General features: G+C 35.8%; 1 protein-coding gene across 1 annotated transcript in view; it reads left to right on the top strand.

Annotated features, from left to right (window-relative positions):
- Window positions 1–12,665, top strand: part of tncb (tenascin Cb) — a 56,850-nt gene that overhangs the window by 29,632 nt on the left and 14,553 nt on the right. The window contains exons 8-11 of the mRNA XM_051669425.1: window positions 1–186; window positions 2,066–2,155; window positions 3,578–3,841; window positions 7,058–7,333. Coding sequence (XP_051525385.1) covers window positions 1–186; window positions 2,066–2,155; window positions 3,578–3,841; window positions 7,058–7,333 — 816 coding nt within the window. The remainder of the gene's footprint in view (window positions 187–2,065; window positions 2,156–3,577; window positions 3,842–7,057; window positions 7,334–12,665) is intronic.

Here is a 12,665-nt window from a genome sequence, read left to right as displayed (position 1 = left end):
ATCTGGATGCCCCTAAGCACCTCAAGGCAGTGGAACAGACAGATGAGAGCATCACCCTTGAGTGGAAAAACAGCAGAGCCAACATCCTCAATTACCGCATCAAATACGGCCCACTTTCTGGAGGGGAGCATGGAGAACTGGTCTTCCCCAGTGGTCCACAAGATACCACTCATGCTAAAATCACTGGTGAGAGGCTCAGCCCATTCTGAATTACAATATAACTCCTCTCCAGAGATTACAAACCATATCAATTACAAACAGTACAGCGATTCAAATGTTTGAAAAGTAAGTATGAAATAAAATTAGGTATAGCTGCAATACACACCAGAGACTGGGCTTGTTTTTAGTGAACCAGTTTCATTTTACTACTTGAAAACCACCTATCTACAGGTCCAAACCAAGGTCCAAATTTGTATTCTCCTAAAATTAGAATAGTAATTGCTTGGTTTTGAAATATTGGAAGAGATTCTTTCCAATAACTTTCCAACAGGATTTAACTGTAAATCAATTAAGGACTGGAAACCGGTAGTAGGCATGCCACCTGAATTGAAATAGGCTAATTATAAAAAAAAATTTTTTTCCAGATTTTAAATATTTAAAGGAATAGTTCACCCACAAATGGAAATTCTGTCATTATTTACTCACTCCTATGTTGTTCCAAACTTGAAGACTTTCTTTTTTAATGTGGAACACAAAAGGTGAATATTTACAAGGTATTTACAGGGTTTATTTGTCATAATGTAAGTAAATATAGTGACTGTAGTCTGTCAAGCTCAAAAAAGGACAAAAACGCCATAAAGCCATAGTAATACTAATCGATATGACACATGCACTATATTCCAGGTCTTCTGAAGCAATATAATCACTTTGTGTGATCAAAGTTTTAGAAAATAAAGTAATAAAGTAAATCACTTTAAAAAAAAAAAAAAAAAATCTAAAATGGCAGCTGCATTGATAGCATCAAAAACGTTTTTTTTTTTTTTTTTTTTTTTTTGGTGACCGAGAACCAATTTATGCATTAGTCGTATCAATAACTTTTAGCTGTTTTCATGTATTTATTTATTTTGTCCTTTTCTGAGCTTGACAGACCAGAGTTACTATTCACTTAGATTATGGCAAATAAACCCTGTGAAGACTTAAAAAATTTACCTTTTGTGTTCCATGGAAGAAAGAAAGTCATTTGGGTTTGAAGTGACATTAGTCAAAAATGAAATTAAATTTATGGGTGAACTTTTCCTTAACACAATGCACTTATATTCAAATGAGTTTTTGTGTGATTTTTTTAGACCCTTTAGACCTATTATGTTGCAGTAAACACTGCTGCTTGTTTCAATGTGATAATCCCAGTCAAAATGAGAAAGTGGAGGCTTTCTTCATCTCAGCAGCAGTTCTATTATACAACTGTGCTTTGAGCAAATCTTCCTCGCTAATTCTTATTCTCTACAACCATGTGTTACCGCAAGCAGGGATTATCAAGGCTGGGAGAAAAAATATATTCAAAATGGAAAATAGATTCTTTGTCTGGTTTGGTCCTTTGTCCTTGAGAGGCCTGTTCCCTGTAAATAAGGCAGACGATCTGTTCAGCTAATAACACAGTGTCTCTCTCTCTCTCTCTAACACACTCACTAGTTGTCTTTTTCACACAGTTATTATCTGTAATTGCCGTCACGCCTGTGATTTTATTGATAATGAGCTTCCTCTGCATTAGGCATAATTTCATGCTGGAGGACTCCTCCACAGTGACCTCTGTAGGAGCCAATAGAGCCATTAAGAGGGGTAAAGTGTGGGATTTGGGCTAAGGGCTCTTATAAATGGGGGCTATGGGGATCTGAAAATCTCTTGTATGATGGCAAATATTGTTTCTGGCCTGTGGAGAAGCTCTTTGATGCAGCCACTGAAAGGGATTCGATTGATATGGCGTGCAGATGAAATCGAATCCGCACTGTGGCAAGTAGAAAAAACAATTGCCTACCAAAGAGGCTCCAAAAATAACTTAAGTGAGAGATTGATGGTTTAGTTTTGTCTAATGATTTTAGAGGACTGAATTTGTTGGGCACTCTCTTAGGCCTCAAGCCTGGAACTGAGTATGGAATGGGAGTGACTGCAATCAAAGAAGAGCGTGAGAGTTTGCCTGCAACGACCAATGCTGTGACTGGTAAGCAAGGATGTAAACAAATGTTCAAGGCCAAATGTAAAAGTTTAAGAATCTGCTATTGAAAAACCCATATTGATCGACCACAAATCTGAAGACCCTGGTGAAAGGACCAGCAAAGGCCAACATGGTCCAGGATGGTTAAAGGGATAGTTCACCCAAAAATGAAAATTCTCTCATCATTTACTCACTTTCAAGCCATCCCAGATGTGTATGGCTTTCTTAGCAAGATTTTTAGAAGAATATCTCAGCTCTGTAGGTCCTTTCAATGCAAGTTAATGGTGACCAGAACAAAAATCACATAAAGGCAGCATAAAAGTAATCCAAATGACTCCTGTGGTTTAATGTATGTCTTCTGAAATTATGAAATCACTTTGGGTGAGAAACAGATCAATATTTCTATCCTTTTATATATATATATAAATCTCCACAGAATGTGAAATTGAAAGTGGAGATTTACAGTAAAAAAGGACATAAATATTGATCTGTTTCACACCTATACCCATCATAGCACTTCTGAAGTTATGGATTTAACCACTGGAGTCATGTGGATTACTTTTATGCTGCCTTTAAGAGACTTTTGGAGCTTGAAAGGTCTGGTCACCATACACTTGCATTCTATGGACCTACAGAGCTGAGATATTCTACTAAAAATCTTTGTTTGTGTTCATTAGAAGAAATAAACTCATACACATCTGGGATGACATGAGGGTGAGTAAATGATGAGAGAATTTTCATTTTTGGGTGAACTATCCCTTTAATGTCTGTTTGTGCTAGTTTGGTGCTGGTCTAGCTGGTGAACCAGCAAAGCCATGCAAAACAGTAGTTAGTAAGTCCAGTAATTATATCAAATGTAATTAATCAAATGAGTTTTTTTCTTGTGATATCAGATCATTTCAACTTATATTGCATAGTAGGGAAAAACGTCTATACTAAACACACAATAAAGCACATTACCATCCAAAAATAAAACAAATACTGGTCACCATTAAAACTTAATACTAAAATTGTTATTTGTTATAACTTAACATACACATTAGCCATCTAGACATATCATATTATACAATGCTAAATCATTGTTATGCATTAATTTATGTATGTATTTAGTTTAAGTCGTTATAAAGTTGTGCCAACATTTATTCAAACCAATCCATTTTAATACAGATTTGTTTTAACATGGTAGCACTGTACACCTTGCCAGCAAGAAATTCTCCTACCCTGATATTGCAGAAAAAAACTTGATTTTGATGACTTGATAAATTCATGGTTCATAGTTTACAGTTTTTACTTCAATATGTTTCCAGGTTTCCTCTCTTATAATATGCCAAAGCGTGAGTAAAGTGGAGTTAAAAGTATGAAATCTACTGTCATAACACCTGTACTGTATATAATGTCTTCCTTAATGAAATGTCCCTGTCCTCTTAGATCTTGATGCTCCCAAAGATCTCAAAGTGAGCGAGGCCACAGAAACTACAATGGTGCTGGTTTGGAAGAGGCCGGTGGCCAAGATTGATGTCTATAGGTTAGTGTTTGTGACAGCGGATGGAAGGAGAGCTGAAGTGGAGGTACCGGGTGGTGCCAATACCTACACCCTGAGGGACCTGAACCCTGGCATGCTGTACACCATCACCCTGACTGCTGAAAGAGGAAGAAAGAAGAGTGCACCAGCCAACCTCTCAGCATCCACAGGTCAGTCCATTACATTCTCTGTTGCTATGACATAGATGTGGCTGTAGCCTACAGTATATTGCATATCATATTTTCGGTTAAATACCGGGTCCAAAATTAACCTGCCAGTGGCAAGTGAATTGAGAAGATTTACAAGCCATTACATTTTATTTTGCATTACTTTTCTTAAAAATATAATTTTGTTTCTTTGACAAACGTAATATTTAGCTGTATTTTCCTTGAATATGTGTGACAAACAGTGAAGGTCATTGTGCCATTAGCAGCATTAGAGGCAAGATGAGTCTCAGCCTCTTTGAAATGGCACTTGTCACAAAACGTGAAGACACTACAGTATGTAACTTTTCCTCGTATTTTTATTTTGGTGGCTTAATGTGAGGAATATTCCACATATATGTTGTAACAGTTCTTGAGAAAATAAACTTAAGCCATGCATCAGTTGTTAGAAGATGCTCAAGTCATGACAGATGAGTCCTTTATGTAACTTAAATCAGTGAGGGTCAGAATATCATTGCTAAAATTCGATTCGATATAAGCCATGCAGGCTATTATGTTGCAGTTCCTATGTTAATTAAATTAATACAGTTACTAGCCAACATTTTATTTACTTGCCGAAGCCAATTTTGACTCACATTTGGCACATGACACGTGTTAATTCTGGACTCTGGTTATGTACTAAGAATTCTTCTTCACATCCCTCCGTTCTCTTGCTTCTCTGGAGCGATAAAACCAATATTGGTTTTGGATCGTGAAATCAACTTTTAAACAATATGATTTGAATATCGTCCTTTTCACCCAAAACCAGTTATTCAGCAGGCCACTGAAGATCTGAAGGCAGCTCAAGAATTAACCACTTCCCCCATGAGTGTCAATATTTATTTTGGAGTTTACAGATTTCTGTAGCTCTTTATCTAGAAAAGTCCATAAAAAAAATAAAAAAAATATTTGTGTTGTCAGTATGCCATCATGCACTGGAAATAGATGCAGAAATTGTTTGTTTGTTCAAGCTTACTATCCATATTTCCTGCCTTCATCTTTAGTTCCTCATTTACAGCATGTAGATTTATTTTACTTCTAAAAGAAACAAGAGAAAGCCAAATATGGATTATTAAGATAAGTCTCTGTGGTCAGGATGCTACTGTACTTACCCAACTTCCTGCATTTTATGGCCAAAATGTGCTTGTTTACCAAAATACATTTATGTAACCGAGTAATCATTAGCTACTACCAAGGAGTTACAACATATAACATCAGATGTTTGATTTGGTTGCCAAGACAAGAGATATAGTGTTTCCCAATATCCAAAACACACACACACACACAGAGAGAGAAAGCTCATTCATATGATAATTGTCAGTAAGCCCACTCCCACTCTTGGATTTTCGTGATTTGACCACAATGAACTGTGGGGCAGACTGATAAATAGAACACATGCTGAGCTGCCTGTTAAAATGTTGTCTGTGATATCACCAGCACTATAATCCTAATGCATTTATTTCAGCAGCCATTATCGGCCATAGACACAGAGCACAAACATGGGCAAACACTTTCCTCAGACCCATAATGGAATGAGGGAGGTGGGGCAGTGAGACCTCTGGGTCTGGGCCTTTCTTCTGTTTGAATATCACTGAATGCTTCTCTGGAAAGATTACAAGAATTTCAGCTTGTAATGTGGAGATGTGGAGATCTACCCTACATTGAGTAATGACCAAGATAAGTTCAAGACAAACACACGCGTACACAATCCAGTCAAGGAGAGAGGAAACACATATGCATGCACCTTCAAAGAAAGGGTCATTGCATGAAAAATGAAACAGTTTTTCAATCTAAGATACAATATATACAGTGTATACTGTACATTGTATTGAGATGGTTTGAAGAAAATGTCTAAATGGCCATTCAGTGGTTTCTATGGCCAGGTCCACACTAGTTTTGGTGGAAAATGCACACTGAAACGACGTGTTCATCCATGGACAATGAAGACTTTCAAAAATGCTCTCCAGTACCGCATACATAGGTAAATGATGACGTTAGGAAATTGAAAAAAGATTTTTTAACCAAAAACATATTAGTGTGGACGTGGCCTATGTAAAGCCAGAAAGGTTGTGCATGTATACAACAATGGCTTTATACAAATGCCCTTGAGGTGTTTGTGTCTTGAGGATCTCACGGTGATAAAGCCATTCTTTCAATCTATCTCCTCCCATTCCCTTCTGCACGCAGTGAAGGCTACTTCTCAGGCATATATGGAATGTTCCTTACGGTTTTCAATGGAGGGAACTCAAAGAACACTTATCCAATGACCGAAATGAATACATTTCACCAAATTTCACTTCCCGTGAATGACGGGAGATGACCAATGAGTTTTTTTTTGTTTGTTTTTTGTTTTTTTGTTTGACAGCTTTGTATTGTTTTATCTCCAGGTTCCAAAGGCAACAAATGACCCTAATGCCTGGGAAGGTCATTCACTTCCTCCCCTATTGTCTCTCTCCCAATTTGCACACCATGTTTCTGAGCTCTTGAATGTGCATAATGAGGATAATGGTTAAGCCATGTATCTCCTAGCTATCTGCCCCCTCTTTGCCTGTGAATGCTGACAATGCACAATGATGTTCAATTATAGGTCTGCACTGCATGGCTGCCTCCCATGTTTGAAGTGTTCAGCGTACCTCTGCTCAGGCAGGCTAGGCAGAACCTTCAAAAATTAATGACTTTTTCGGGGGTCATTAAGAGCAAAGCTGTCTCAGCAAGCTGGACTTAGGTGCTTGGAAGTTAATGGGTTGCACGAGAAGTGATTGCAAATTTGTTTATTTGTTACTGCAACCTTTCAAAAGTTGTTACTCTAGACTCTTTCACTGCATGGGTAGATGTTCCTGTTCTGTTTGGAACAGATGGAGACAAAATTTGAATGTTTATTGTTGTTCACAAGATGGAATCGTTTATTCTAATTGTTAAAACAGCTTGCATTGATTTCAGCAATGTGCAACACAACACAACACAAAAAAAAAAAAAAAAAAAAATGATGGTGAAGTGTTGATTTTAAAATGTCTTTAGTTTTCAGGCATTTTTCATTACATTAGCAAAAAGGATCCTTGAAGACAGAAAGCCTCAAGAGACCAGCCTTCAACTCTTTATGAACTTCTTCAAATGCCATTACCTCCTAAATCTGTGTGCCATTACCTGCCAAATAAACTCTCTTCTGATCTGTTTGTCATTCAGATGAGGAGAAGCCTCAGGTGGGAAACATCACCATCTCTGATGTGTCTTGGGACAGCTTTAGTGTGTCCTGGGAGCTGGAAAGAGGAGAGTTTGATGGCTTTCTGATTGAAGTGTCTGACCCAGATGGCCTGTCAGATGGCAAGAACTACACTCTATCTGGCCAGGAGTTCAGCCTGGCAGTCACTGACCTCTCCCCTAGTACTTTCTACAGGGTCACTCTATATGGGCTGTACAGGGGAGATCTCTTAAATCCTGTCTTTACAGAAGCCATCACAGGTATCTTTACTTGCATAGTCTTTGACCAGTTCAGTCATCTTTTGGCATCTACTTTTTGGATTCAATGCTGTGTATCTCAAGCAGCAATTAATTTCCGACTAACATCTAACCTCTTTTAATAAGCCATTCTTTATCACATCACATGTTTTTATCAACTAACACTTTGCACCAGTTTTATAGTTTGAAGCCTTCATGGTGTATTCATCTGTTCATCCACTATCATCCACTGCTAAAATTATTACTGTACTATCCAAGTATTTCTTGTATTTTCCACCATTTTAATATGTAGCAGATAAAAAAAAGGATTGGGCATTATAATCAAAACATCACATTTAACTCAGCCCTGCACTGCAAGCTTCACCTAGAAGCTCTAGCATAAAAAAAATAAATAAAAAAAAAACACCTTTAAAGTTGCCACATTTTCAAGTCAGTAACAGTGGCAGACCTTGTGAAAAATCTGTTTCCAAGTCAGTGTCGACACTCCTTCCCTTTGCTCAATTATAAGTTGAAGCATGGTGACGTTCAGAGCACACCTTCACTGCATCATAATTGTTTCCCACACATTTACATCTACATAATTACCAGCAAAGTCTGCAGGTGCAGCAACTGACCTCTGCCTGTCATCACTGGTGCATTTGTGTTTAACAGCCAAACATTTGTAAGACTAAGGCTGGTCTTTCATTTTAATTGACTGCAGAATTCAGTGCACTTCAGTGGTAAGTCAAACTATTATTTAGTTGATTGGTTTGTGGAATAAGACTACCAGCATACCAGACAATATTGTAACATACATTTATTGCCATGCCAAAGTTTTGGTCCTCCTCAGAGAGTCGGCGAATAGAGAGGGTGACTGGGCTGGGGTGTACTGCCATGGAAGTGAGCCTGAAGAGTTTTTGTCGATTCTTGTAAAGGATCTCTTCAGTATGCACGCCCAGTTTTCTGACCCTGCATTACTTCTCATTCTTATGCTTAACTTTCACACATTTTCTTGGCGTTTATCAGCCAATGGCTGCAGGGGCCAAAGTTGTTGCACTTTTCTCAAGTCTGCATGCAAATAGACAGAGAAGGCAAGCTGATTGGACTTCTGTTAACCTCTTGTCCATTCATGTCACATGACCCATAGTAAACTTCTGTGAATGTGCTGGAAGCATATTTATGCAGTTAGAAAAGATCCCATATTTAAAGGTGCAGTCAGTGCTTTTTTCCTCTTTAACAAAGTTCTACCCCTAAAGAAATGAATAGTAATTTTTAAAATAGGTTAAATATTGTTTACCCTCACATGAAATCAAGAATCCAGCCATATCAGTAGCCTAATAAAAGCTGATTTATTTTACATGGAGGTGGTCTGCCTCATGGGGCCCGCCATGTTGAACAGCCGAATACGACTTGCTTTATTTCGGTAAGCTCCCTATTATTTGACACTTTTGAGGCCAAAAATGTACAGAAATGTTCACTGTGTAGCTGGTGTGATTAGTATAAAATAATCCCAGATGTAACATTTAACTGTGTCAACACAGATATCCACAGATATCCCCCTCAGCTTTTAGTTGCCTGCTGCAGAATTACTGCCTCCAGACCTCGTTTCTGTAGGTTAGCCGGCGCCTTCTTCCACCTCCACAAACAGATGCCTCTTTGTCAAGCCATTTAGATGAAAGTGATCCTTGAAGAGCACATGTTAGCACTCTTGAAGTGCCTCAAAACAGTCGCTGACACTCTTAAACAAAGTGAACAGTGCTAATGAAGAGGGACAGCTCCACAGGATTTGTCCTCTCTGGTTTTCATTTCCAACACTTTTCTTCATTCAACAAATGCCTTTTCTGTTTTTCATCATCTAGAACTTTAGAGGAAGAAGAGGTTCGGTCTGGTCAAGGGTCCCTTTTTTTTATTTATTTTTTTTTTTTCTAATTCTGAAAGTTCAGTTTAGGACAACAAGGCTCTATTGAGTTAGATCAATGCTGCATTGGTTTTGAACTTATTTACATTTAGTATTTAGTATAATAATTTCACTCAGTTGTTATACAGACAATATAAGAAGCCTACATTATGTCAGTGCTTCAGATTAGAGTGCGTATGTGTCTACTTTTGCTGTTTCAGCATCCATTATCTGTCTGTTGCCCTAATGGCCTCCTCTCTACAATTATTGTTTCTCTTCATAGTGAATTAAAAACTTTTTTCTGTTGTCTAAACAGTGTTGTCTTTATAAGGCATACAGGTAAATTAAACATACTGATTTGAACTCTGTGAATGTATAGCACTATGTTACATGATCTCTTCACATGCAGTAGAGAAAATAATCAGAATAGGGTTGTCAATAGATTAATACATTCAAATAATTGTTTGTAGTTAATTTTAATGATTTAGCTCAAATTAATATATTAATTAAATAATGTAAGAATTTCTATATAAATATACATTTATATAATTATATATATATATCTAGTATTGTGCAAAAGTCTTATAAGATGCTTCACAAAAACATTTGTCTTAAGATGGTTATTTATATTTTCAGCTTTAGTGTGTCAATAGGAAATATACATTTTATACTCCCAAACATTTCTTTTGCAAATAGAATAGAATAAAATAGAAGAACATGGAGCCCTGCAACAGATGGCATGTTCCCCACAGTGCCCCCCACTGAATATTGAGTCAGTCAAGAACTGTGGCAAATTCTCCAAGAAGCTTGAAACATACTATCTGCCAACAACTAAGAAAAACTGTATCCAGGTGTACCTAGGAGAATTGGTGCTGTTTTGAAGGCAAAGGTGGTCACACAAAATATTGATTTAGCTTTTTTATGTTTACTGGACTTTGTATGATGTTAATTGATAAATGAAAACTATTTATGCCATTATTTTTGAAGACATCTTCACTATGCAACATTTTTCCCAAGTGCCTAAAACTTTTGCACAGTACTATATATATATATATATATATATATATATATATATATATATATATATATATATATATATATATATATATATATATATATATAGATTACTCAAGGTCAGTAACGTATTCTAAATACTTTAGATTACTTCTTCAGCACTGGTAGATTTTTTCACTTGTTTTTACTATAAAAACTCTGTTAGTACAGTAAGACAGATTACACGTTAAAAATACATTCTCTGAAAAACCTAAATATCTTATGCAGTGTTGTTTCTAAAATAAGATAAATCAAATTGGTCATGTTTTAAGGATTTTTAGATATTTTTACAGGAAAATAATACAAACATTATTATCAAGAATATGATTTTTGCCCTAATATCAAAGATCTTACTAGAAAAAAAGAAATTATGATCCAACGTGAATTTTCTTGATAAAAAAAATATGATCATGGCTGATAACGTGTCCAAGTAAAATGGCTAGAAATAGCATTTTAGCTTAGCGTAAAGATTACAATTTACACAAGGTTTATTTCTATTTCTTCTGCTCCAAACTTACTTCAAACTTACTTATCTGTCTGCTCATATGAATGTAACACATCATAAGAAAGTGTTTCACCGCTGTTCAAATGCACTTTGGATCACATCATTCATATGTATAAATGTTTTCCATCTGAAAGGACGAAATATTAAATGAAACAAATGACAATAAAATGCAAAGTAATCTCTTCAGTAATCAAAATACTTTTTGAATGTAACTGTATTCTAATTATCAATTATTTAAACTGTAACTAGTGGAATACAGTTACTTATATTTTGTATTTTAAATACGTATTCCCGTTACATGTATTTCGTTACTCCCCAAACCTGTATATATATATATATACTGTATTTACATACACAAGTCCAACTATTACATAACAGAATTTGAATGTTGACATGCCATATAAGGTAAATGCATGAACTGGATTAATATATTTAATTAACCTCATAAGTTAAAACTCATTACATTTTAACTTTGGCAGTCTTCAGATAAAGTGAAAAATGTATCTAAATCAACTGAATTTTTGGTGCTAAAACCCACTATCATACAGACAAATTAAACTTGTGTTAAATGTGTGGAATCGTCTCTTGGTACACCAGAGGATATGAAAACCACAGCATAATAAATCTGGACCAAATTTTGGCACAACCAAGGCTATTGTTTAAAACACAATACATTGCTTATGTGGTCAAGACATCCCTGAGGCTCTAGGTTTTCATTTTTACACATCCTTACCACAACAACTGCATCTCTGGAGATGTCCTTCTCAGAAGTCATATCATTGAGATTCATTGTCAGTAGCATTCTTGCATGTTCAGCTAAAAAGCAGAGGAAACTGCATTTCCAGGATGAGCCCCTCTCAGTATGGTTATTATGGATATGTCATTGTCCTGGAAAATCTCTATCTATAACTCTGAATGACTGCTATTATATGAAGATACAATTATGATGTTGGAACCTAATATAATGGTGGAAAATAGAGAAAATGGATCAATGTCAATATGTTTCCACCCACTAACCAGACCTCATTCCATTTTCTAATACACACAGGGTTAGGAGGTTTACTTTTGAAATGTATTCCACTACAGATTACAGAATACATGCTGTAAAATGTCATTTGTAACATATTCCGTTAGATTCCTCAAAACCTAAATATCTTATGCAGTGTTGTTTCTAAAACAAGATATATCAAATTGATCTTGTTTTAAGGATTTTTTAGATATTTTTACAGGAAAACAATACAAAAATTATTGTCAAGAATATGATTTTTCCCTAATATCAAAGGTCTTACTAAAAAAGAAATTATGATCCATCATGAATTTTCTTGATAAAAAAATATGATCGTGCCTGGTAACATGTGCATGTAAAATGGCTAGAAATAGCATTTTATCTTAGCGTAAAGCTGACAATTTACACAAGGTTTATTTCTATTTCTTCTACTCCAAACTTACTTCAAACTTACTTCTCTGTCTGCTCGTATGAATGTAACATATCATAAGAAAGTGTTTCACCGCTGTTCAAATGCACTTTGGATCGCATCATTTATATGTACAAATGTTTTCCATCTGAAAGGACTAAATATTAATGAAACAAATGACAATAAAATGCAAAGTAATCTCTTCACTAATCAAAATACTTTTTGAATGTAACTGTATTCTAATTACCAGTGATTTAACTGTAACTGTAACTGTAGTGGAATACAGTTATTTATATTTTGTATCTTAAATACGTAATCCGTTACATGTATTCCATTACTCCCCAACCCCGAATACACATATGTAAATTAAATTTACTGGCTCACTGATTTCAACATCATCTGCTATAGTCATAACACTGATTGATGGCTGAACAATTGATTTAAAATTGAGTTCCATGCATAAATACCATTTTGCTGAATTGTCTC

This window comes from Myxocyprinus asiaticus, chromosome 3 (assembly GCF_019703515.2).
Source record: "Myxocyprinus asiaticus isolate MX2 ecotype Aquarium Trade chromosome 3, UBuf_Myxa_2, whole genome shotgun sequence".
NCBI classification, from domain to species: Eukaryota; Metazoa; Chordata; class Actinopteri; order Cypriniformes; family Catostomidae; genus Myxocyprinus; species Myxocyprinus asiaticus.
The sequence above is the reverse complement of the archived record's forward strand: the minus strand, read 5'-3'. Positions and strand labels throughout refer to the sequence as shown.